The sequence below is a fragment of the Triticum dicoccoides genome, chromosome 4A (genome assembly GCF_002162155.2).
Source record: "Triticum dicoccoides isolate Atlit2015 ecotype Zavitan chromosome 4A, WEW_v2.0, whole genome shotgun sequence".
Taxonomy (NCBI): domain Eukaryota; kingdom Viridiplantae; phylum Streptophyta; class Magnoliopsida; order Poales; family Poaceae; genus Triticum; species Triticum dicoccoides.
This window is the reverse complement of record NC_041386.1, coordinates 560,739,509-560,765,711: the sequence shown is the minus strand read 5'-3', so window position 1 is coordinate 560,765,711 and position 26,203 is coordinate 560,739,509. Positions and strand designations below refer to the sequence as shown.

The 26,203-nt window shown below is 46.2% G+C and overlaps 1 protein-coding gene and 1 pseudogene across 3 annotated transcripts; both read left to right on the top strand.

The window, feature by feature from the left end:
• The first annotated feature begins 12,001 nt into the window (after positions 1-12,001).
• On the top strand, positions 12,002-13,753 carry LOC119286757 (dehydrin DHN4-like). 3 transcript variants are annotated; one of them, XM_037566203.1, is made up of 3 exons: positions 12,002-12,655; positions 12,695-12,972; positions 13,059-13,753. In XM_037566203.1, exons 1-3 carry the CDS (start codon positions 12,133-12,135, stop codon positions 13,488-13,490), a joined length of 1,233 nt encoding a protein of 410 aa, XP_037422100.1. In that variant the 5' UTR covers positions 12,002-12,132; the 3' UTR covers positions 13,491-13,753. The 3 variants fall into 3 exon arrangements, with proteins under 3 accessions (XP_037422100.1, XP_037422099.1, XP_037422101.1); XM_037566204.1 differs by having other exon boundaries at positions 12,004-12,526; positions 12,623-12,972; XM_037566202.1 differs by having other exon boundaries at positions 12,003-12,972.
• A 3,443-nt stretch (positions 13,754-17,196) lies between these two features.
• Positions 17,197-21,596, top strand: LOC119286756 (annotated as a pseudogene).
• The last annotated feature ends 4,607 nt before the right edge of the window (positions 21,597-26,203 follow it).

Genomic DNA, 26,203 nt, shown 5'->3' with positions numbered 1-26,203 from the left:
TAGATCGTCAAAGATCGCGTATGAGGTGGATAAAAGAAGGAGACGTGAACACAGAACTCTTTCAAGCGGTGGCAAATGGACGGAGAACAAAAAATTTCATTACACACATCAAGTGAGATGGAGATATCATTACAGATCGGCAACTTAAGGAAGAGATCGTGCGAGAGACATTCCATTGACCTTCAGTTCCTGGGAATGTGAAAACATAATTTGAGCGACCTTGAGGGAATAATTATGGAGGAAGAGGTCTGGGGCGTGATTAAGGAGATGCCTTCGGACTGGGCACCAGGACCTGATGGATACATCATGGCTTTTTATTAGAGGGCATGGCCAATTATCAACGGGGGTGTCATGGCTGCTATGATGAAGTTCTATGTGGGAGATGGTAGGGGATTGACAAAATTAAACAAGGAGCACATTGTTCTCATCCCAAGGAGATCGGATGCTGAGGAGGTTGGAGACTTTCGACCTATCAGCTTAATACATAGTGTACCTAAGCTTTTTGCCAATGTTCTAGCAAATCGCCTACAGAAGCAACTGCCGAGGATTGTGGAGACAAACCAGTCGGCATTCGTTAAGGGAAGGCACTTACATGATAATTTCCTACTCGTTCGACAAGTGGCCAGAAAGATACATGCTCGCAGGCAACCTGGAGTTTTTCTCAAGCTTGAGATATCGAGGGCATTTGACTCGCTGTCCTGGCCTCTTCTCTTTTAGGTAATGATTGCCAAGGGGTTTGGACTGAAATGGAGGACTTGGATGGCAACCTTGCTACAAACTGCAAGCACGAAGGTGATTGTGAATGGAATCCTAGGAAAGAGCATTGGATATGCATGTGGGCTGCGCCAAGGGGATTCCATCTCTCCTATGCTCTTCATCTTGGTAATGGATGTGCTCAGGGTGCTTGTGCAAAAGGCTTTAGAGCAAGGCATGCTTAGCACATTACCTGGTATATCGTCAGTACAAAGGATTTTGATCTACGCGGACGATGTGGCCTTGTTATCAGACCTACCGCTCAAGAGCTTGCATTTGTCAGAGCAGCGTTGGATGCTTTTGGGGAGGCCTCGGGACTGCATGTAAACTATCAGAAATCATCGATGGTGGTGATAAGAGGATACTTGGAGGATAAACAAAGGGTGGCAGGTTTACTGCATTGCAAGCTTGCGGAGTTCCCATGCAAATACCTTGGGCTACAGTTACCATAAGGAACCTCACTAGGACCGACTGCAGCCCATGCTCGATCAAGTGTGACACTTTGTTCCAGCTTGGCAAAGAGGATTAATACAGCGCCCCGGAAGACTCATACTGGTTTTGTCAGTAATATCGGCAAGGCCACTACATCACGTTATGATTGTGGATGCACCGGCTTGGGTGTTTGAGGAGATCAACAAGTGGATGAAATCATTCTTTTGGGCGGGAAAGGAGAAGGTGAATGGTGGCCAATGCCTTGTCGCGTGGGACACCATCTGCAGACCAAAGTGCTATGGTGGGCTAGGGATCAAGAACTTGAAGTTACAAGCTATCACCTTAAGAGTCAGATGGGAATGGCTTCGTAGGACAGAGCCGAACAGACCGTGGCAAGGACTACCTAGGACCGAGGATCGAGAAGTTCGTGTGGTGTTCGACAACCTCGTGCGCATCAAGGTGGGAACGGGAGACAGGGTGCTGTTTTGGTGCGATCGATGGATCCACGGATTTGATGTGGCTGATATTGCACCTCTGCTGCTTGATATGGTGCAACCTAGAACGACCAATACCCGCATGGTGCAACAAGCCATGATGGACAACAAATGAGTGATTGAGTGCCAGCCGGAATCTTCCTTTATGGCGCAGCTGCAGTGCATGCACCTGTGTCAGGCTGTCGCCTCGGTGAGAAGGGACACGGAGGTACCGGATGCCTTCAGCTGGACATGCTCGGCATCAGACAGATACTCAGCGCGCTCCGTTTACAACAGCCTCTGCTCTTCCTTACCGAGATCCCCAATGGCCAAGTGTATTTGGAGGAGTTGGGCACCGCTTAAGTGCAAAATCTTTGCATGGTTGGCAATGCAATACAGGATATGGACATCAGACCGACGAGCAAGACATGGTCTACAAGATGAGGCTTCTCCTTGCTACACATGCTTGCAAGACCAAGATGCAGACCATATATTGGCTCGGTGTACGTATGCGCGGGAGATTTGGTACACGATCTGGGACACTATAAGGATTCAAGTAAATGGCCCGCAATCGACGGACACAACATTGCAATGGTGGCTCAGAGAGAGAGAGAGAGGGGTAACTACCACAAGGCGGAGAAGAGAGGGTTTGACACGGTATTCATTGCAACAATATGGGCACTGTGGAAGCAGAGAAATGCGAGGGTGTTCTGCAGGACGGACCAGCAAAGGAGACCGAGGGAGGTGGCCATGATGATCTTAACAGAGTTAGCGGAATGGAAGCAAGCGGTGGGCGGAGTTGGTGGTCTACAACATTTTGTGAGAGAGTAACCATAGGGTATTGCTTGTAGGTGTGGGTGATAAAGGTTGTGTGTCCGACCGAATGTGCGCATTCGAACGGCACATCTTGTAAATACTCTTTCTACCTTCTATAAAGATATGGTACGCCATTGGCGTACGCTCGAAAAAAAATGTCATGAAGAGAGGGCACCATCTGAACCCATGGGCATATGCACCCACTTTTCATAAAATGCATTTTAAGCACGTTTTAAAATGTCAAAAAAATCAAAAGAAAATATCACGCACACATGTTCGCAAATGTGTGTACGCGGCACAAAGTTTTATGAAAAAATGTCTTTTTGTTTTGTCTCCGTAAAAAAGACAAATTTCAGTGCTTCTAAATAGTGTTTCACGACATAATTTTTTGCTTTTTTTGCACAGGCCACAAAAAAAGTTATTTTCCCGTGAAACTTTATGCACGCACATAGAACATGGAGACGTACCCATGCAATTTTTTTTCAGATTTTTTAATTTGGAAATGTGTTTTTCAAAATGGATTCATATGTATCCGGGTTCACCCGTGCACTTCTCATGTCATGAAGTCTTATGTTTGACCCATCTTCATCCAATTTATTTTTCTACTATGTTATTTCTCTCTGCTGACATGTGGGACCTGCACTTCTAATGTCTGCTGATATGGCATCTACGTGCGGGGCATAGCGGCCAGCGAGAGATGTAGCCAGAACCATATTGGAGCGTGTTCATGTATTTGAAGGCTGTAGTGAAGCATTCCGCGAGTCCGAGGACCATCCTGTTACATGCCCGAGAGTACAAGGACCGTGGGTGTAATTATCTCATTTAATTGCCCACCATATTTTTTAGGAATCCTCTTATTATGCAGCACGCATGCGACCATATTTCTCAAGCAAGCATTCGGAATCCCGTTCCTTAATTATTCTACAATACTTCCTCCATCATGGTTTAGAAGACATAGTTAAATTTGTGTGTATTTCCACAATAGACAAGGTTTAGGGCACATTGCATTTATTTCTAGTAGCTAATAGTACTCTGATATACTATTTTTATATGCATGCGTAGTGTGAATGCTATTTTTTAGCCCATCCCACAACCAATAGATAACCACCTAGATCCCAGAGAATTTCCAAGCGCGCCTTCTAAACCGTGACGGAGAGAGTAGTAGTGATTCTTTTTGGCCTCATTCGATTGCCCACAATATTTCTGCCGTACATAGTTCGTCCTTTTTTTTCTCGAGAATCCTTACTTTTATTTCTTTCTGGGCACCAACTCCTCATCCTTTGATCACCAATTTCCGAGCTGGCTTATATTAAGATGATTGATGATAGGTAATTTGAACACGTATATAAATTGATGGCTGTGCTTTTAAAAGGGCAAGGTGGTACTCTTTGATAATAATACCAACAGCTACCAATTGACATCGGTTAGCCTAGTTCAGTTGGTTGGCGTCTATATAGTACAGGATCAGGATGTATGGTTGCGAGTTTGATTCCTCACACACGCGTGTGTATTTTTTTCCTTCTCGTATTGCACTGTAGCCGGGCCAATGGGCCAGCCTGCAGGCCCAAGTCGGTAGGAATGCAAAGAATGTGATGCTTTTGTACCCCTAAAAAAGTGATGCTTTTACTGTATGGGCAGTTATATAGATTAGTACCATCTCGAGGATATAGAAAATATAATCTCTGTAAAAGATAAAAGAAAGAGAGGACGGAGAACCAAATCATCTCATCCATCCATCAGCAAAATCCAATGGCCCTTAATCCTTCGGTGTTTAACTCTGCAAACCACGCATTAAGCCAACAATCCATCGATCATCGATCGCTAACCCAAACCCTGACCCGCCTTAAAAAAAGAAACCATTCGCGCACGACCTCTCGCCCCGCCCGCACGACCTCACGCCCCCGCGCCGTTCCTCCTCCCGCAGCCGGGCGCGGGCCGCAGGTCGCTGAGTCGCCGCCCCGAAGCCGCCGCTCGCAGGTCGCCGAGCCACCGCCGGAGCCGCCCTTCACCGCGGGCCGCGGGAGCCGCCGCGCCCTTCGCCGCAGGTCGCCGCCCAAGCCGCCGCCGTGTACAGCGAGGTGCAGACGAGCCGCATCAGCACACGCTGCCCCTCCCCTCTGTCCTCCGCTTCCATTTCACGCTCGCCGACGGGCCCACCACTGCCGCCGCGGGAAGCCCCGGTGAGTAATGAACTCCCTATTTCCTTGGATGCGTCGCTCCCGGACCTTGGCCAGCAGAATCGCGGTCTGGGCTTCTTTGAATTTGGGATTTGACGGCCTTGACTCGATCTGTCGCAGATGAGATCGCCAAGCTGTTCCCCAACTTGTACGGCCAGCCGAAGCCGGTCGCAGCGAAGCTGCTCAAGATCAGCCTCGTGCTTTCTGGTGGCTAGGCTCTAGGGGGGCAGAATGTGATCTGCAACGTTTTTGGTAAGTGCGAGTGATCTCTAGCTGCACGTTTGTTTAGCACTAGCTGAGACCAATTGAAATTGGAAATAGGTGTTCATAATTGAATTAAAAAGGTGTTAGTGCACTGCGTCAGTCTCTTCTCTGATGGAAAATATGAGGATAGATCTTTTTCGATTTTGTTGCTTTGATGTGTTTCCTGAATAATTCTTGTCGTTGACTTGTCATGGTTGGTGTTGTGGATCTGATTACCCGCGGGGGCGTGCAAAAGGCAGCACCATGTATGGATTCAGGGGAGGCCCGGCTGGTGTCATGAAGGGAAGTACGTCCAGGTGACTGCTAATTTCATGTACCCCCAATGAAACCAGGTATGTCAACATAACCTTTACTAAGCACACTTATTGAAATTTCGGTACTTCATATAGACTTTGGTCATCAACATTTTCAAAACGGGAAGTGGATCATCGGTAGGTATTTTGCTTAGGTACTTCCATGAATTAACAGATGATAGTTTTTTTCTCTTGAAGTATCCTTGTGCGTATAACAAATTTATGACCATAAGCATGACAAATATATGATGTATTCTTGTCCTTTTCCAACATAAGAGCTCTACCCCAGCACCGCTTCCCCATCTCTGGTCGTTCCCTTGCACTCCTCCATGGCGTCTGGGAAGATGGGCCACCACCGAAGCTGCTCTCAGTAATCGCCAAACTGTACCTGCTAGATTAACGAGGTCACAGCCGAGGCTGACCATCGCCGCGCCAACTCATGGGTTCGATGTGGGTTTATTTGCATATTATTTACTAAAGAAAATGGTTTGAGGTGAAGAGCCAAAGGCCTGAAGCCAAATGTTCCTAACAGAACGACGATCCGCAGGAAACAAGGCCAACGCTATGTGTGCCTGCAAGATTGAAGATCCCAGATATTTTACTTTTCTCCATGATCTTACACCATTGTTGCTTCATGTAGATCCCTTTATCATTCATTTTTTATTTTTTATTGTTGAAATCTCTATATGGTTGTCATAGATGCTATTACAAGGATTTAGCACTATATTTTTCATGTGTTGTCGTAAACAAAACTCCCTTTGTACTGATACATATATGTTTTTTCCTTTTAATTACAGTATTACTTTTCGGACTGGTCGGGCTTTCTAGACTTCTAGATTGGAAGAAGTTTGTTTGAAATCTACCTTTGGGTTTCAGAAAATTCAGAATAAGTTCCTACGTACACCAGCCGTAACTAGATAACTCATGTATTACGCAATGCTCTGCGCCATTATCCGTGGAGTATTTGCAACTGTATTCTTTGTCGTTTGATGCTCAATCAGGTGAGTTTGTTTTTCCATCTTTAATTCATAGTTGCTGGCACAAATTGGCCAGTGCATTTGGTCCAATCACTAACAACAATTTCCACATGTCAATTGGGGAAACATATGCCCATCATCAGTGCACTTTTTGCCAAAAAACATTCTGTTCTATGTATACATGCAGTTCCGGCAATTAGCTGCAACAACTGTTTTTTATTTTCTTTTGCTGTTAGGGCTTGCGGCCATACATGTTAAACAATAAGACGATTTAATTTGTGGTCTACCAATACGTTTGTTAATAGTTGCAACTAAAAATAAATCTACTTTTTGCTAATAGTGGCCAAATAAAAGAGGATCCAGACTATGACAAGTTTACATTGTACAGAATCAGTGCTAACAATAAATTTCTCTCTTTTCTTCTTATTTATATTGATAATAGCTCCTGAATTAATTTTTAACTACAACTCCCCCTTTGTAGAATGATTAGATTTTTATGCACGAACAATAACCCTGTTTTATTTTAAGAATGGGGCTCTAAAATGGATGGAGGAGGAGCTTAAGTTCGGCAGCCAAATATGGCAGGCATGTTGTGTATAGAGTTTGCGTCATTCGATAACCATGATGACAGGTAACTTGACTATTTTGTATCTGTATTTCAGGTCTTCCCCTAATCATTTTCTTTCTAAAGAACACCTCTGAAGTTTCATTACACAGGAAGTGAGTCACTATGGCTATCATGGAAATTCGAGTATTTAGCATTTTCAGTATGTTACTTCCCCCCTCTTTTGTGAGTTAACTAACATAAGGTTGCTTCAAATGGAATATGTACTAATAGTTGCATCACATTATGCATTTCCTTCATTTTAAACCTACCAAGTTACTTGTGTGTCCATCATGATATTGGTGCGATTTATTTTCCTAAAGGTATATTCATCTCATCAGAAATTTATTTTGTGTGCCTTTTGTCTTCCTAAATTTCACGTGTTCTTTTCCTGGTTAGCTAACCAATTATTATTCTAGCGCATGATCTATTAAGGGCTTTTTACCTTATTGTACAGTTTATCATTCTAGAACACTAGACTTTTCTCCATAGTTAGGATGTTGATATGAAAAGTTTAATTCATGTTTAATCCTTCCAGAGCTAAGCTTAGCTTAGGAGAAACTGTGGCTTGCTGCATGCCATCTGTGTCATACAAAAATGTTAAATTCCATTTCTTCATTTTTGTACATCAATATGTTGCACTACATGAGATGAGACAAGCTCAGAATGGGAGCAAAATAGTCCTGACTACTGGCGGATTCTTCTAGCTCACCGTGTTCCCACTGGTGGCGTTGTAGTCAAGCTCAACAATTCAACTTGTGAAGATAACATGTAGCCCGAACCCAAGAGGGAACGGATTTAGTTTTTCCAGGACAACTATTTTTTTATATTTATTAAAAATTTGCAGCTATGTTCACTTGGGCAATACCTATACCTATTATAAGTCCTTCAAGTTCAGACAAGAAAAATTAGATATCCTGAAATCTTTACTATACAATCATTTTGGTCTTCTCGAACTTCAAATTACATCATCAAAAGACATGTGGGATCATCAGGCACTATAGATATTCTTTTTCCCCAAATTTCTAGAATATGAATTAAGAATTCAATACTCATGTGATTTTAATAGGCTACTTCGATCGAGACGTGGGTTGCACGTGCAAGCTTACTAGTATAGACAAGGTGGACGGACCAAAAAGGACAAAATTACGGTGATAAAAAGTCATAGCTCCTTTATTATTAGGTATAGATATAGATGAAGACGCAGTGGATCCCGACCCTTGCCGGCGGAAGGACTCATGCTTTGTTTCGGCTTTTTTAGTATGTTTAGGGTTTGTGTCCTGCTCATAAAAATAAGGCGGCGGTGACTTTTTAAAAATGGAATAAGGTTCTTCATAATGGTCCTAGCCCACGTCTCGGTGATGCACCTTGAATAGTCGGATGGTGTGTGGAGATGTGTCTCCCGTCGATCTCACACGATCTGGTCATCGTTTGTCTTTGGAGGTTCGTCTGCGTCCATGTGTCTACAAATTGGATCATTCTGATCTACGTTTCTCTTCATCGGCGGCGGTTGTTGTTCTAGTGCGTTGGTCCTTTGTGGTCTTAGCACGATGATTTTTTTTGCGGGGAACTTCAGAGAGCTTTATTCAACAAAAGCATTCGCTGAGCAGTCAGCCAGAAGGTTGCTGATCAGGAAACTAGGGGTAGAGTCTAACCAGCTCCCAGTCACATTAAGCGTAGTACCGCGCTTAGCACATAGATGTGCGGGACTGTTTGCTGATCTTATTACATGTTGAATGTTGAAGGAAATAAAACTAGGAGCTAGCTCTCCAATTTCAGACAAGATAGGTGCTATCACCGACCGGTCGATGTAGCGAGTATTCCAGAGGTTAACTGCCTCTAGACAGTCGGTCTCCATGATCACATGCGTGTAGCCTCGCAATATTGCGAATCTCACTCCTTCCTTCAGCGCCAAAGCCTCCGCGATGAGGGGGTCCGTGACACCTGAGAACGGCTTACACCATGCACCCTTGAATCCCGATGAAGAGCGTGCAACACCCCCCAGCCCTGCATTCCCGCCGTCGAGATGAACAGCGGCATCTGTATTAATCTTTATGTATGGGTTATCAGGGGGTTGCCATCCATAATCCAGCAGTGGTGAAGTGAGCTGCTCGGGTATATCCAAAATGGCGAGATCCTCTCGTATTTTCCTTACTGGAGGCTGGATCCCGCCCTTCCTTGTCATGAGTCAATCGATTGCGAGACATCCATATTGCCCACATCACAGTGATGAAAATAGCCCGGCAACGATCCCACGTTCCGTGGCTTCGATCAGGCGATCGTAACACGACATATTTTCAGACACAAGCTAGACAACGGAAACGAACTAATCGTATATCGGGTCTCAAGAGAAACGATGGTTCTACTTGTTCCAATGAAACAGAGGATAAGGCTGAGATATTAGCATTTTATCAAGCACTTTACACCTCGCAGGGTGCCAATGACACTGATGTGCTGTTATCGCATGTGCCCACTCGGGTCACGCCGGAGATGAATGAACTTCTGAGCAAACCCTATGAGTCAGCCGAGGTTCAGCACGCACTGTTCCAAATGGCTCCATCTAAGACGCCGGGGGTGGATGGCTTTACGACGGGTTTTTTTCCAACGCCACTGGAAGTTGCTCCAAGACGAAGTAACACAAGCGGTGCTGGCTTTTCTTAATGGAGGTGAACTACCAGTGGGTCTCAACGACACATCCATCACATTGATCCCCAAGGTAGGTCACCCCCAAAGCATCTCACAATATCGACCAATTGCTCTTTGTCCAGTTTTATACAAATTGGCGGTAAAGGTTATAGCTAACCGACTGCGAGTATGCATGGACGATATTATCAGTGAGGAACAAAGTGCTTTCGTCTCAGGTCGTCTGATCACAGATAATGTTCTCGTTGCCTTTGAAAGTGTTCATACGATGAAGCGACGAAAGAAAGAGAAGAACTACACTTGTGCGATCAAACTTGACATGATGAAGGCTTACGATAGAGTCGAATGGCACTTTCTGGAAGCCATACTCTTGAAGCTGGGTTTCAATGCTAATCTGGTCAGGCTGATCATGAAGTGCGTCACGTCTGTTAGGTTCTCTGTACGCGTGAATGGAGAACTGCAACCTTATTTCAACCCATCCAGAGGGCTTCGGCAGGGGTGCCCAATCTCCCCTTATTTGTTCTTGCTCTGCGCCGAAGGTTTTACCTCACTTCTGAAACACTACGGGGACTCTGTTGACAGGGGTATCCGAGTGAACTTCAGATCACCATGGGTGAATCACCTGCTATTCGCTGATGATAGCCTCATCTTCATCAAGGCGAATGAGGAGAGCGTGGCTAGGCTGAATGATATCCTTGCAATATATGGGGATGCTTCTGGATAGTGTGTCAACAGGAGTAAGAGCTCTATATTCTTCAGCCCAAACACGCCGACGGCTCTTAGACAAAGATTGAAGCAACATCTTGGAGTCCAAGTTGAAGCTTTTTCAGAACGCTACCTCAGTCTACCCACTGCTATTGGCAAGATAAATAGTGGAACCTTTGAATATTTGGTGGATCGGGCACGAGGCAGCATGCAAGGCTGGGCAGAAAGGCTGTTTGCTTGCGCCGGAAGAGAGACACTTCTAAAATCCATTGTTCAGGCCATTCCGACGTTTAGCATGAGTTGCTTTCTGTTAACAAAAAAGGTGTGCAAAAGTCTCACCTCGCTCATGGCAAAATTCTGGTGGGGCAGCTCAATTGACAGGAATTCCCTTCACTTCCCTTCACTGGATCGCATGGGAGAAACTTGCTACACCCAAGTGCAAAGGTGGAATGGAATTCCGTGACTTTCGTTTGTTTAATCTGGCACTGTTGGGGAAGCACGGATGGCGATTTATGATGAATCCTAACTCCTTGTGCGCCAGGGTTATGAAAGGAAGATACTTTCCTGACTCGGATTTCCTTCATGCAACGGTTCCCAAGTCCTCCTCAGCTACCTGGAAGGCGATTATTGCAGGCCGGGAAGCTCTATAAACCGGGCTGATGAAGCGAGTCGGATCCGGTACTTCCATCTCCGTATGGGAAGATAAGTGGATTCCCTCCACGATATCAATGACTCCACTGCTGCGTCCAGCAAATACGGCGTTCCAGACCGTAAACGAGCTGATTGACACAACTAACTGGATATGGCGTCAGGAGTTGGTGCGAGGGGTCTTTATAGCACCCGATGCTGCCGCCATTCTTAACATACCACTGCGGCAGGGCGGCGGCGAGGATATTCTTGCTTGGGCACATGAGAAATCATGCATTTATTCTGTTAAATCGGCGTATCGAGCTCTAGTGAATCAAAAAGAGCGTTTGGCTCTAGATGAGGGGCAGATTACCGGCATTTCAGTGGATCAACAACAGATGTGGAATGCGGTATGGAAACTCAAAGTAGTCCCAAAAGTCAGAGTGTTCTGGTGGCGAGTTTTGAGGGGCATCATTCCGGATGAGTGCACCCTAAGGTATCGCCACATAAAAGAAACAAGCATGTGCAAGATCTGCTTGGCTATGAACGAGGACTTACAACACGCGCTGCTGCATTGTACGCATGCGCACCGTTTTTGGGAGGAGGCTCGACTTATTTTTGAAGTTCATCTGCCACGTCTTCATCCTCACACATGGGCAAAGGATATCCTTTGTGAATCCCGGTTCTCTGATAAAGATCGGGCTATTTTCAGCACGACGGTTTTTTGACTGTTTACTACGAGAAGATTTGTCCGGTTCCAGTGAGGAAGTAGCGATGTGGCGGCATACCTTTGGCTCACTTGAGTGCTTGTAATCGTCGCTATGTGGTCTATGAACATGAATGTTTTATTCTCGTGTTCTTAATACTTCCACGATGTTCCAGCAGGTATTATACGCACACAAGTATATGTTTAAGACACTAGGATGTTTGATGCACCGTTATTAAAACACCATGTGATCAAATGTTACCATGATATCACAGACGCATGTGAAATTATTGCACGGAGGCGTTTCACTATAGCACATAGATTTGGGTCAGACGACCCCGAAGGGAGCAGATTCGTCTCCCATGCCGCCCACCGACGGCTAGCACGAGCGTCATACAGATCACAGGCCTCTCACTACACGCGTCTCCCAGGCATGATACCAGCCCGACACCCGACGCCCGCCCCTCACGTTGCGCTGCATGGAGGTACACGTACCACGCGACGTGGCAACCCGTTGGACAGCGCGACCCTGCTCAAACGGTCTATAAAAACAGCGCCACCGCCATTGCCTCAATCCATCGGCATCCAGTTGACAACTCAATTCAATCCACAGTGAGCCACACCCAAGAACACACTCACCGCAGCAAGCAGTCCGTGAAGCGATGGCGCATTTCCAGGGCCAGCAGCACGGCCACCCGGCCACCCGCGTCGACGAGTACGGCAACCCTGTGACGGCCGGCCACGGCGTCACCGGGACCGAAGGCTTGGGGCACTTCCAGGGCCACGGCCAGCAGCACGGCCACCCCACCACCCGCCTCGACGAGTACGGCAACCCGGTGACCGCCGGCCACGGCGTTGGGCTGGGATCCACCGGCACGGGAGTGCACGGCGCTGGGCACGGTGGGTACGGGTCTACCGGCACCGGCGCCCACGACGCTGGGTTTCACGACACCGGTGGTTTGGACACGCGGCATGCCGCGACCGGTACCCACGGCACAGGGCACACCGCCGGCCTCGGCGGCACCGGCACAGGGATGACCGGGACCCATGGCACAGGCCACACCGCCGGGCTCGGCGGCACCGGCACAGGGGTGACCGGGACCCATGGCACAGGCCACACCGGCACAGGGATGACCGGGACCCATGGTACAGGCCACACCGCCGGGCTCGGCGGCACCGGCACAGGGATCACCGGGACCCATGGCGCAGGCCACACCGGCATAGGGATGACCGGGACCCATGGCACAGGCCACACCGCCGGGCTCGGCGGCACCGGCACAGGGATCACCGGGACCCATGGCACAGGGCACACGGCCGGGTACGACGCCACCGGCACCGGGATCACCGGGACCCATGGCACAGGGCACACGCCCGGGTACGGCCCGACCGGCACCGGGATCACCGGGACCCACGGCGCCGCTGGCACACACCCTCATGGTGGGCTACCCGAGCACAAGACTCGTGGCATCCTCCACCGCTCTGGCAGCTCCAGCTCCAGCTCGGTACATAAGCAGATTCCTTGCTTACATTGTGTATGATCCTACCAATCTTTAGTGTACTCACTTGTTTTCTCTCGTCGATTGTGCAGTCATCCTCCGAGGACGACGGGATGGGCGGCAGGAGGAAGAAAGGCATGAAGCAGAAGATCAAGGAGAAGCTCCCCGGCGGTAACAAGGAGCAGACCACAGCCACCGGCGGCTACGGGCCAGGGTACACGGGGACGACCGGTGGGTACACGGGGACGACCGGCACCGGCGGGACCTACGGAACCACTGAGGGGACACACGAGAAGAAGGGCGTCATGGAGAAGATCAAGGAGAAGCTCCCTGGCGGGCACAAGGACACCCAGCCGCACACCACCGCGACAGGCGGCTACGGGCATGGCACCACTGGCACCGGCGGCGGCTATGGTACAGGCACCACCGGCACCGCGGGGACGCACGGCGCCACTGAGGGCACCCACGAGAAGAAAGGCATGATGGAGAAGATCAAGGAGAAGCTCCCCGGCGGCCACCACTGAACTGAGCCTAACTTGCCTCGGCCTCGGGTTCAGTCCAGTGAAGAATAAAGACTCGAGGAACCGCCGTGTGCACAATCTAAGGGCATAGTGTTAAGTTTTTCATGTCATCTTTTTTCTCCGTGTGATAGTTGTTGCAGTACTGTGACATGGCCTGGTTTCTAAGTACGTTTTGTCTGGTTGGTTCGCCCTTTTTTTATCCGTGTGATGGATGATGGATGTTGCAATACTGTGATGAGCTACAACAACTACTATGCTAATGGGAAGATTGTTAGCGTCGCTCCCAACCTTCAGCATACGTTCGGTCCCAACCTCCAGCACAAGCAAAGAAAAGAGGCCACTACATCCTAAAAGACTGGTCTGAAGGGAGTGTGGCACTCCTTATAAGGTGGTCCTAGCCTCTTTCCATATCCAAGATGGGACTAAAGTCATTGACAACGCCCAATGGCCAGCGTCTTTGACAAAGATCTGGCTTGCCCAATGGCCAGCGTCTTTGACAAAGATCTGGCTTGGTATCAATGGCGAAGTATTTGGAATATCTTGAATTGTTGCTGTTCCACCCATCCACCTTGCAGCTTGCAGAATCATCTTACAGAATCCTTCCAGTCCAAATTGCGATACATCCAGATACTTGTTTTTTTTTAGCAGTTGTGATACATCCAGATACAGAGTATATAAGGGCGAGTATTTTTTGTTGAGGGGGATATAAGGCGAGTTACAGGAGTAGGGCATCTCGGAGACCGAGCAAAATTCAAACTGAAGAGTTCTAATTTTTTTAGAAAAATATACATCTTGTATGTCCTGTAAAATTTCAGGATGAAATAGAAAATCATGGAGTTTTTATCAAGAAAGAATGAACAGTACATTTGCTAAAAGGCCTCATATTTACAAGTTGACCTAAACATTTTCACACATGTATATTAGTATGTCTCTAGGTATATGTGTATTGTTTGAAAAAAAAAAACCTAAGACGTTTGATTTTGATATAGTTTTCAAATGAAGACCTCCATTTTGACATTTTTGGAGTTACAAAGCCTAATGGAGCCCAAACTTGGCTTACAAAGTATGTAAGGGTTCGGTACAAGGCTTTACAAGGGCGCATCCATTTGACATTTTTGGAGTTACAAGGCCGAATGGAGCCTAAACTAGGCTTGCAAGTATATAAGGGTGAGTTACAAGGCCTAACAAGGGCCCAAACATAGACATGCCAGATCTCTCTTGTTACGAACCGGTTGGGAAGACCGGTCCAATGAGCTTCCCTTAGTTGTCCTTCAGGGTCAGCGAATAGACAGGTACAATGTACCTCATGGCGTGACCTATAGTTGGGCCGGCTCAAGTAACTCCTACATTTAGTTTTTTTTTCTGTTTTTGAAAAGGATGGAGAGCCGTCCCGCACCATTTTTCGTTTTATTTTGGTTTATTCTAAATTTTTTATTTTGTTTTTTATTTTCGTTTTTCATTTATGCTTTTACTTCTTTTCCTTCAATTAAACATCCAAACAGAGCGTTAGGTTTTTTTCTTTTTATTTTTCTTTTTGCTATTAAAATTTTATTTTTTTGAGGAACAATTGTTTAAAATCATTAACCTATTTTGGGACCGCGAATATTTTCTATTTTCCTGGACATTTCTTTCAAATCATGAACATATTTTGAAACCGCAAATATTTACATTTGTTTAAAATCATGATTATTTTTTAAATCTCAATTTTTTTGAAAAATATAAAACATCTTATGAATGCATGGACATTTTTCAAACTCTCTTTTTGTTGAATATGCCAACAGTTTGTGATTTTCCAAACTTTTTTTTCAAAACCATGAACATTTTTTAAATACATGATCCATTTTTCAAAGCCACAAAAAGTTTGCACCCATGAAAAAATTATGATCTCCCAGATTTTTTTCTTTCAAAATTTTGAATAAATTTTCAAATTCATGAACATTTTTTGAATATGTGACTATTGTTTTTGAAAATCATGACCACCTTTTGAATTCACGAACACTTTTTTTTAAATCATAAGCATTACTTTCAAATTTGCAAAGACAAAATGTTCACAATTTTAAAAACATGCCCGACAAACAAAAATATTCGCAAATACTTTTTCAAAACCATGAACTTTTTTTTGAACAATCGAACACTTTTTCAAAATCACCACTTTTTTTAATCCACGAATTTTTATGATTTGCCGGACTTTTTTTAAAGCATGAATATTTTCAAAATAAGCGAACATTTTTTAGATTTGTGAACTGAAAAAAAATACTAGAAAAGACTAAAAGAGAAGAAAAAAATCAAAATAGAAAAACGAAAGAAAAACTGAAGCAGGCCGAAAGGAAAAAATCGAAAAACGGACACGGAAATCAATGTGCGCTGAATGATTTTTTTGTCTTTTAGACAAACGAACGTGAAAGTGTGTAAACGCGAGCCAGCGGACATTCGAAAAAAAACGCAAGCAAGTTGTAGTTAGCCCAGCACAGCACCGACGTTGAACTTGCTCACCCTATATGATTACTCGCTTTTCATCACGCTGGTCACGAAATGGAACTCCCCTCCTTTCCATCATTTAGTTTTGGCTTGTAACCAGAGCATGTGGGAACTTTTGACATAGGGACTCAAAATATTCCCGAGTTTTTTTTTTCAAGTAGCATTCTGTAGGCCAACATCACTTCATTCGAGAAGCACTTACGTCGCCTTCCGATGATCTTGCCGACGAATGTGTCAATGGAGAACCTTGATGCAGGGACTCAAAATCTTCCCAAGTAGCATTACGTGGCCATCATCGCTCCATTCGATAAGCACTTGCGCCACCTTGTGATGATCTTGCTGACCCATCATCACTCCATCCCACGAGCACTTGTGGTTCGTCCCCAGAGATGAAGGGATCCGGCTTACCTGCTCCCTCTTCATATTCTCATCCGTACTTCCACCTCATCCTACGGCTGTTTTTTTTTTTTTTTTTCTTTCTAATCTAATCATCTTCCCCCCTGATTTTAAGGGGATGGGGTCGGCCCTTACTTTGTTCCAATCAAATCAAGTCACGTATGCGGGGGCACGGATGGGCGCACAAGTAAGGAGCAGGTAAGTCTCGTCCAAGATGAAGATGCTCAATCTGGATAGATCTTGTTTTGGACCTGATTGCAGCTCTTGTTTCCAGTCCGGGGTCCTTCTTGAAAATTCAAGGACTTAGGTGTTATATTTACTTTATTTGAGTCCTTGTATGAGCTTTGAGATGTATCTCCTGATATAGAACCTGATAAGAGTTACATGTGTGGCACGAACACATGGCACCTCCGAATGTTTTTGATGATGCGAAGATGACAACTTTAATTATGAAGCGTGGCAACTTTATTTTCGGATGACAAGTTTCAGTTATTTTTTGAGTTTGTGTACACGCAGAGGAACGGAGAGATTTCTTCTAGACGCCAACCCCGCGAAGGCACCGTGCGAAGTTCCTTTTCTCATTTTGACGTCGGCACCGTGCGAAGTTTAGTTAACGTGTCGTGCGAGCTGGTCAATGAGCTGTTGGGCAAACGCGGCCCACAGGTGCACAGACACGTCATCGGGGCAAATCCAGCCGTCCAGCTGCGCCCAGGCCCTACACACGCCGTCCGATCCATCATTCCGTGCGCAGCATCGCCGGTTCCGACAATCAGAGGGTAAACCGAGGCACGCACGCGGATTCTTCCACCGCAGCCTCTGTATTAGTAGTAGCAGCCGCCTACGCGATTTTCCCCAACCGCCAACGCCCCAACTGCGAACACGGCGAGAAAATTCCTCCTCCGCCGCCGTTGTTCGGTCAGATCTCGCTTCCTTCTAGAAGCTTCCACCCACCCGGCGCGGGATGTCAGAGGGGCCCCCTCCCGCGGCGAACGGCGGGGCCGTGCGCCAGAGGCGGAGGCGATGGTGGGCGGCGGCGGCGGCCCTCCTCGTGGCGCTCCTCGCCGTGGCCGTGAGCTCCCGCAGCTTCCCCTCCATTTCGTCCCTCTCGCGCGGCGGAGGCTGCGGCTGCCCCGTAAGGCTCCCCCCGCCCCTGGTCTCGTGATTTGGCCTTCTGCTCCGGGAGGTTTTGATCTGACGACGTGGTTTTGGGGCGGCCGGTGCTGCGTGTTTCGTCAGGGTGCCAGGAAGTACACGGGGATGGTGGAGGACTGCTGCTGCGACTACGAGACGGTGGACGCCATCAACGAGGAGGTGCTCAACCCGATCCTACAGGACCTCGTCGCTCTGCCCTTCTTCAGGTACTTCAAGGTAAGCAAATTTTGCTCTTCTGTTTTTTAACGGTTTTTTTTATGTGTGACCTGGCTTATGGGAAGTGCATATTGTGATGTTCCGATGTTAAGAACTGTGATAGCCAGCTCCACATGTTAGAGTTATGTAGCAGTGTATATTTGATCGGAGCATTTGCTCCATAACTATGGAGCCAATTTTTTGGCCCTGCTATTTGTATAACGGAATTGGATATATATGTGGGAGACTGGTCACAACTGTATAATTCTCCACTAGGTTGCTGCACTTTATTTACTACAATGTTCTGGTTCGCATTAATACGGTGCCATTTTTTACTTGTCAATTGGGCTGGATGTGGAAAAAGAGTGCTGGTTGCTTGATTAGAGCATTAAGCTCAAGGATCAAACCTTTAGGGCATTTTGACGTTAGCAATATAAAGAATACATCCTGATATGGAGGACTGAGCATAATATGATGATAGCTGTTGGGTCTGTTAGGGCGACTTGTGGTTCACTATCCCTTTCTTTTGTACATCATTCTTAGCTCGGATAAGGTTGATGGCCTTTTAGCCAATTGATAGAGCATCAAACCAGTTTTTCTTTTCTTAAGGATAAGACATTGATATATGTTTGTTATTTGATGTTGCTGCTGCTAAGGATAACATAGCCAATGTTACATGTTTTGTGGTTACTATAATTGTTAGCTACTGTATGATTGTACAGAGATGCTATCCCTGAAAATCAACATTACAACCATTCATTTATTTGTTCTAAGTCTTGGGTTATTTATTTCCTTGTTTAGGTTAAGTTGTGGTGTGACTGCCCTTTTTGGCCTGATGATGGCATGTGTCGGCTCAGGGACTGTAGTGTATGCGAGTGCCCAGATAATGAATTTCCCGAACCATTCAAGAAGCCTTACAGTGGCCTTTCTCCTGAAAACATGATCTGTCAAGAAGGAAAACCAGAAGCCACGGTTGATAGAACCCTCGACACCAAGGTTTTCAAAGGGTGGGTTGAAACCGATAATCCATGGACATCAGATGATGAGACGGATAATGGTACATTATTTACCCTCCTTTTTGTACATCGTTCTTCCTTTAATTCTTTTTTATGCGTCCCTGAAAATCTGATGATTAACAAAAATTTATCCCTGTTCCAGCTGAGATGACTTATGTGAATCTTCAACTTAATCCTGAACGTTATACTGGTTATACTGGTGATTCAGCTAGAAGGATATGGGACGCTATCTACAAAGAAAATTGCCCAAAATGTAAGCATATGTTCTCCGTTTTTTCTCACATGTCCATTCTGACGGCAGTTGACCTATAGAATCCTTTGTTTGTAAGTACATTATGGCTGAATCCACAACATATTAAATGAATCATTGATGTGCCTGTAAGTTGCATGATCCTTCCCTTAGAGAATGCACAACAATTCAAACTAAGTTTACTTGTGTGGTTGTGCTCTAAGATTAAGATTGGATGGTTCCTTCTGTGGTATACTTATACTCCCTCTGTCCGAAATTACTTGTCGCAGAAATGAATAAAAACAGATGTATCTAGAACTAAAATACATCTAGATACATCCATGTCTCCGACAAGTATTTTCGGACGGAGGGAGTATATAACAAAAGGAAGTACCTTCAAGTTTGGACAGGGGTGCGTGGAAGCTCGCTATCCATGTGCCAGAGCCATGAGTTGGTCGCGCGATCTTATGGGTTTCACCTCTAGCCTACCCCAACTTGTTTGGGACTAAAGGCTTTGTTGTTGTTGAAGTACCTTCAAGTTTCAGTCTGCTGGCAGTGCTCTAAACAACCGCTTATGAGCAGTGTGTGTTGCTTATTTATTTCTCTTCTATGGTAATGGTACATAGGGATGCAAAGCAGGCGGGTTTGAGCGCTACTCCCTCCGTAAAGAAATATAAGAGCGGGTTTGAGCGCTCTTATATTTCTTTACAGAGGGAGTACATGATAGTACAAATTCGTCTCTAGTTTAGTGCTAATCATCTGGTCAGAAGTGAACTGATTTGCGGATATGTGGGACGCCCGCTTGCATCCCTAATGGTACAGTTGCCTGTCCTAGCCAAGTTGAATGGTGTAGTGTCTAGCGTTGCTTATATCACTACAATAGTCTGGACAAGCATTAGTCAAACTTCATTTATTTTCGCAGATCCTTCAGAAGATATGTGCCAGGAGAAGAAGGCACTTTACAAGCTAATTTCAGGACTGCACTCCTCAATATCTGTACATATTGCTTATGATTATCTTCTTGATGAATCCGCTAACTTGGTATCTATCTACTACTCTACACTTAGTTTGGTGCTTATTAAACGATTTTTGTACTTGATTTGACAAGTTTGGTGTATATGATTACAGTGGGGACATAACCTTTCGTTGTTGCATGACCGTGTTCTGAAGTACCCAGAGCGTGTCGAAAATCTGTACTTCACATACCTATTTGTTCTTCGGGCAGTGACTAAGGTTCCCATTTCTTCCTTTATTAAAACTTAATCTTTGATTTTAAAGATTAATCTGTCAAGTTGCTTTGGCCTAAAGCTTGCGTGAGTGACAATTTGTTTGCTATCTTTTAGGCGGCAGATTACCTTGAGCAGGCAGAGTACAACACTGGCAATCCTGAAGAGGATTTGAAAACACAATCTTTAGTGAGGCAATTGCTTTACAACCACAAGTTAAGATCTGCATGCCCATTACCTTTTGATGAAGCAAAACTCTGGCAAGGTGAAAATGGCCCTGAGTTAAAGCAGGAGATCCAGAAGCAGTTAGAAATATCAGGTATGTGCCTTAATCTCTCTGCTTTAATTTATATTATGCGTTTCACTAACATGAAACCGTACCCACTGCAACATTTTGTTTACAGTGCAATTATGGACTGTGTTGGTTGTGAGAAGTGTCGATTATGGGGAAAGCTTCAAGTTCTTGGGCTTGGAACAGCGCTGAAGATTCTTTTTTCTGTTGATGGAGAGAACAATTTGAATCAACAGGTATGCTGTTCATTTGCAGTTTATTCGCAACCGCTTTGCAATGTATAACTTAATAGTATAAGGTATATGATGTATGATTGGTGAGAGTAGTCTTCGTCGTACCGTCTTTATACGACACTAGCTCACAGTTCATGATGCTTTGCTGTATTATTTTCTACATTTCCTATGGAATAACAGGTTTTACCTTTTGAGTTCATTTAGATGTCAATTTGTCTAATAATGTTTCATGGTAATCATTCAGTTCCAGCTGCAGCGAAATGAGGTCATTGCACTGGTAAATCTTCTGAATAGGCTGTCAGAATCTGTCAAGTTTGTACATGAAACAGGATCGTCCAGCCAGGAAATCATTAAACAACAGAGCTTTTCACCTTTGCAAAAGGGTGCTTCCTGACCAAATGTGAAACCGTAAGTGTTCTCTCCTGCTCTTCAGTGGTATAGATTTGTTGTCCTGACTTTGATTCCTCACGTCCTTGTTTTTCTATCTATTTGTTTTTACAGGTATTCTGCAAAGATGCAAGAGGGCAAGTTGTTTTTATAACTCCTCTTCTCCATACTGGGAAAGTGATGTACATGCAGGGAGCTGCTTCCTAGGGTTCTACAGATCGTAGACAAAAGATATATACTAGAAAACTTTGGAAGCCAAACAAAGACAAGTTTACCCCCTTTTTTCTTTCAGTTTTAGTGGGACATATCCCTTTCAAATTTTGTATGTAGTGTAGACTCCACCTCTTTTCTGTCGAACTTCCAGTTAGCAACATTTTATCTTTCCTCAGTTGACTGATAATACATATGAATGCTGACAAGGTAAGGCCGTTTGTCAATCCAAACGGTTGGTATGTTTTGTCGACTTGATTATATGTTCTCCATCATTCTTGGAAATGACGGGAAAGATAGCGTGTGCCGTGGTCGCCGGTTTGTAAACAACTAAAATCTCATCCGAAAATGAGTTACAGAAGATGGTCACTATGATATTGGAAGATTTTATAAACCACTCCCTCTGTTCCTAAATATACATCTGTACTGAAATCTTTAAAATGTCTTATACCCTCTCCGTCCCATAATATAAGAGCGATTTTGACACTACACTAGTGTCAAAAGCGCTCTTATATTATGGGACAGAGGGAGTATTTAGAAACGAGGGAGTAGATGCTCCACTAGGTGAAAATCTTGTTGCGAGGAAGGAGCCGAGGTGGGAGGTCCTACCACCAGCAAAACAGTGATAGATGATGCCTTCTAACTTGAAACTTTGTTGTACATTGTGACTATTATATGCTCAACCTATTATGAGGATGGCGCTGGAGTTTAGCACATGCTGGTTGCGTCGCAGAGAGCAGGAGCTAGTGGGATACACAGTGATCGGTCATGGAGCTTCCTTGTATCAGACTACTTTGGCACATACATATGTCAAGCCTGCTGCAAGCAGGCCAGTGATGCGGCGAGGAAAAGAAGAGCCGTCGCTGTAGCCAACAATGTCCGTAAAGAAGAGCTTGGTCACATCCACGCTCCCATCCCATGGTGTGGCAGAACTGAACACAGTTACAGTAACAGAAGCAGCAGAATATCAAATGGCCGAGGTACAGGCAGGTTCTTGACGCTCTTGTGGCAGAGGGCAGGACCTCACCGGCGCTCAGCCGGAGATTAGAGAAGGAAGGCCGCCGTCGGAGCCCCCCGCTCCCGTCCAACAGTCGGTCAAAGGCACGGCCCGCCGGAGGGCATCTCTCTCGTCGGTGTACGCTGTGGGCGCCGCCTGAAAGCCACTGATGGCTGGCCGTCAGGCACACCCGTGATCGAGCACAGAGCAGACTGATCATACGCAGCGACTTCAACGGCGCCGGGACAGGCCGGCCGGCCGGCAGCTCCCATCGGCCTGCCTGCTGCCCGCAGGCTGTTACACAGCCTTACAGAGCATCAAGCGGCGCCACGCTGCGTTTTGTTGAGGAAAAGTGGTGCAGTTTCGGCAGCATCATAATCATTTGCTTACAGGGAAAATGGCGCATGCGTTCCCATCTGCAGGTTTTTCAAGTCTGGGGTTGGCTTTCATTTTGTCCTATGGTCACCGTTTCAACCTCCCTTACTGATGGCATATTCAATAAAATCCCGAACATTCTGATTTTAAGCAATGCCATCGTGAATGTTTTTTATGGCAACTTTAGTTAACGCGAGGTGGCAACTTTAGATGTTAGAATGTGGCAACTTTGTCCCTGTTAGTTCTTTTATCGGAAAATTGTCATGTTTACCTATCTCGAGTGAACTAAAATTGCCAACAAAATACTCACAACTATATACTCCCTCCCTCTGGAAATATCCCTTTTTCCGACAAGTATTTACGGACAAAGAGAGTATTATCTACCGTTGATAATACCAAACAAATCGACATACAAGAAGAAAGAAAACAATCTCAAAGCCATCCTCACAGGATAAGCCTCACGACAACATTTCTAAATCTTACCATCAAATCTACGACGACGACACATTAGCGGGCAGGGGGCGCAACGGTTCCAAGACAAGGCCTTCAAGATAGCGAACGGCCACAGCATTGCAACATCAGCCGTTCCTTTTCGCAGATCGCCGCATGCAAGAAAAGAAAAGCGGGTACACACTCTTGGATTTTTCTCCCGGAACTAAACTAGCCCAGGTGGAACCCACCCACCCAGCCGGGTGGTACAGTATCATGGCAATGGCATGGTGATCTGACGGACGGACTAGTCACTGGCCGCTGGCTGGCTGGCCGGACTAGGGTTGGGTGGCTGACATGGACAAGCCGCGAAAGCGATGGTTCATGCGCCAAAAACACATCGTTCCGAATAACCAAGCGGCTCAGCTCAGCTTAGCTTAGCTTAGACACATGCGGGGGAGCAGGAACAGAGCAGCGCCAGCTTGTTTGGTTGCTTCTTTCGGAGAGATATCGTTTAGTAATATGTATGCATATGCGTATGCATCCGGTGGGGTGGGCCAGTGCGGCCCGTGTCCTCACGCGCTTGGGGCCGGAGTTCAAAGCGGAATATGCCGGGCCCGCCCACCGGCTCAGCCCAGCCAGCCGAGTAGTAGGAGTTTTGAATCCCAATCCCAAGTATATGGTGGTTGTAGTAGCGGTGAGAGAAGCCATGGCAGTAATCTGACGTGTGCGATGCATGGCAAGTTGCTGCAAAGATCCTTTTGCGCAGCGTGTCGCCTTGAGGACACCAACGGATTGGTTTTCTTTTTTGGAGCATTTTGTCCTTGAGCTCGTGGTAGCAGATGTGATGGAGTCATGGAGCTTCGATGAGCTCTGGGAGGAATTTCTTGGAGGTAATGTGTGTGTGAGCTAGCGCACGTGAACAGTGTGTGGCTTGATGCTCTGCCGTGGACGTACGCTGGCCACGTGGTCGCACTACTTGGTACACGCGGATGCGGCGCTACTGCTCATCAACATTCCACCTGGACTTGTACAGAGATCGAGGAGTAGGACAGCATATGTGGCACGTGAAGGGCTAGTGTTCCCCAGAGAATAAGGCCAGCTTGGGGTCCGGTGCAGTCTCAGAACATATACATATATATAATTTCCATTTCTTATAGAAGAGCTGAGTACGCATGAATGTTTCATAGTTTCCGCAGGAACGAAGTAAAATGTGTGTAGTATGCTCTCGATTGCGATCCTTGTTCTCCGAATATGGCATGATTATCAGTCTACCTCGCACAAGTTTGTGTCGGGATCGTCGTACCTGGGTGCCACCCAGAATAGGCCGGCCCGCGCCCGCAGACACCCTGCACGCGCTGCACTCCTCGTGACCGGAACCGGGAGGAGGAGGGTGTTGCTGTTGCACTGCAGCTTGCTTCCCCGGTCCCTTCGATAGATGGTCGATCGCCGCCTCTCCTTTCGGAAGCCTGGACGCATTCGAGCCGTTCAATGTTGCTCAGACTTGAGAGCGCCAGCCATTCTTGCATGCCGCGTCTGACCTTCTCGCAGAATGCAGCGCGGCGGAGTTGCAGGTTTACTATAGCTTTTGATCTACGGCGTGTGTTTGGTTACTTTTGTCCGCACTGTATCTATGCCTTAATTGAGGCCTGGTATGTTCAAAAAAAAAATTGAGGCCTGGTTGGCAAAAAACTGCCAAAAAAACCGCCAAAAAATCAAACATCTACATGTTTTTTGGTTGCCCGCATTAAATTGGTGGCCATTTTAAGGCCTCTATTTGGTTGCCCACATATGTGCTTCGGATGAGCAGAAGTAAACAAAGAGCTTTTTGGATGTGTGCATGTATCTGTTCTGCATGCATGCCTCTGAATTCAGATGTCTTCGAGGGGTAAGTTATGGCTCCATCATTTATGCCTACATCATTTGTGATGGCTGTGCCTAACACCGCCGCCGTTGCACAGAAGGCAGCCGTCAAGGCTGCGAGGGCATAGAAGGATGGTAGGAAAACTTCATGAAATAACAGCCGTTTTTGTTCACGCCCGTGCTTAACAAAATATGTGATATCAGAGCCAGTGATAGACCGGAAAACAAGAACAATATTGGTGAAAAGTTTTGTACATGAAACTAAAATATGTCTTATAATTTCATTCAATGAGAGTAAAACTTTGATGTAAGCGATGTCGGGTTTTCGTCCAATAATATATGTATCAACTGCTAGCATATGTAGTGGGTTGCCACAATGCTCAAACTTCCTGCTTCTCGTCCCCCGTCCCTACCTTCTGCAAGAGCATCTACAGCCGCGGGCAACAAATTTGATCAATATCTTGAATTTGCTTCTCTGCATCCGGATACCTCATACTACAAGTCTATCCGTAGAAAAGCATGCAAGCGGGGAAATCCACGTACTATGTAGATCAAGCAATCTATACTATCCTAATCCTAGTTGGAGATGTCCACTATCTCTGTGCCCGGCTTCAAGTACAAGGGCAGCTGCCGCAGCTCTGGCTCGTCCGGTTGCTCCACGTCAGCCTCCACCTCCATCTCTGCCTCCAACTCGTCTAATAGCGCATTGGTTGCCGCCAGTTCTTGCTCCGGCCCCCTTTCCTTCTTCTTCTCCTCCCGTTCCTTCCCCTCTCCTACTTGGACTAGGAAAGAGGGGGGAATCCAACTTGGAGTAGGATTGCCCCCCTTGGGCGTGCCTCCTCCCCTTGGCCGGCCCTCTCCTCCTCCCCCCTTTATATACGGAGGAGGGGGGCACCCCATAGACACAACAATTAATCTCTTAATCTCTTAGCCGTGTGTGGTGCCCCTCCATCATATTCCACCTTGATAATATCGTAGCGGTGCTTAGGCGAAGCCCCGCGTCGGTAGCATCATCATCACCGTCACCACGCCGTCGTGTTGACGGAACTCTCCCTCAAAGCTCGGCTGGATCGGAGTTCGGAGGACGTCATCGAGCTGAACGTGTGCTGAACTCGGAGGTGCGTACGTTCGATACTTGGATCGGTCGGATCGTGAAGACGCACAACTACATCAACCGCGTTGTGATAACGCTTCCGCTTTCGGTCTACGAGGGTACATGGACAACACTCTTCCCTCTC

Bases quoted from the DNA above. Each gene is read 5' to 3' on its own strand.
- LOC119286757 (XM_037566202.1), top strand. From the start codon at position 12,133: ATGGCGCATTTCCAGGGCCAGCAGCACGGCCACCCGGCCACCCGCGTC. The intron at 12,973-13,058 runs GTACATAAGCAG...TCGATTGTGCAG, and splicing joins GCAGCTCCAGCTCCAGCTCG to TCATCCTCCGAGGACGACGG.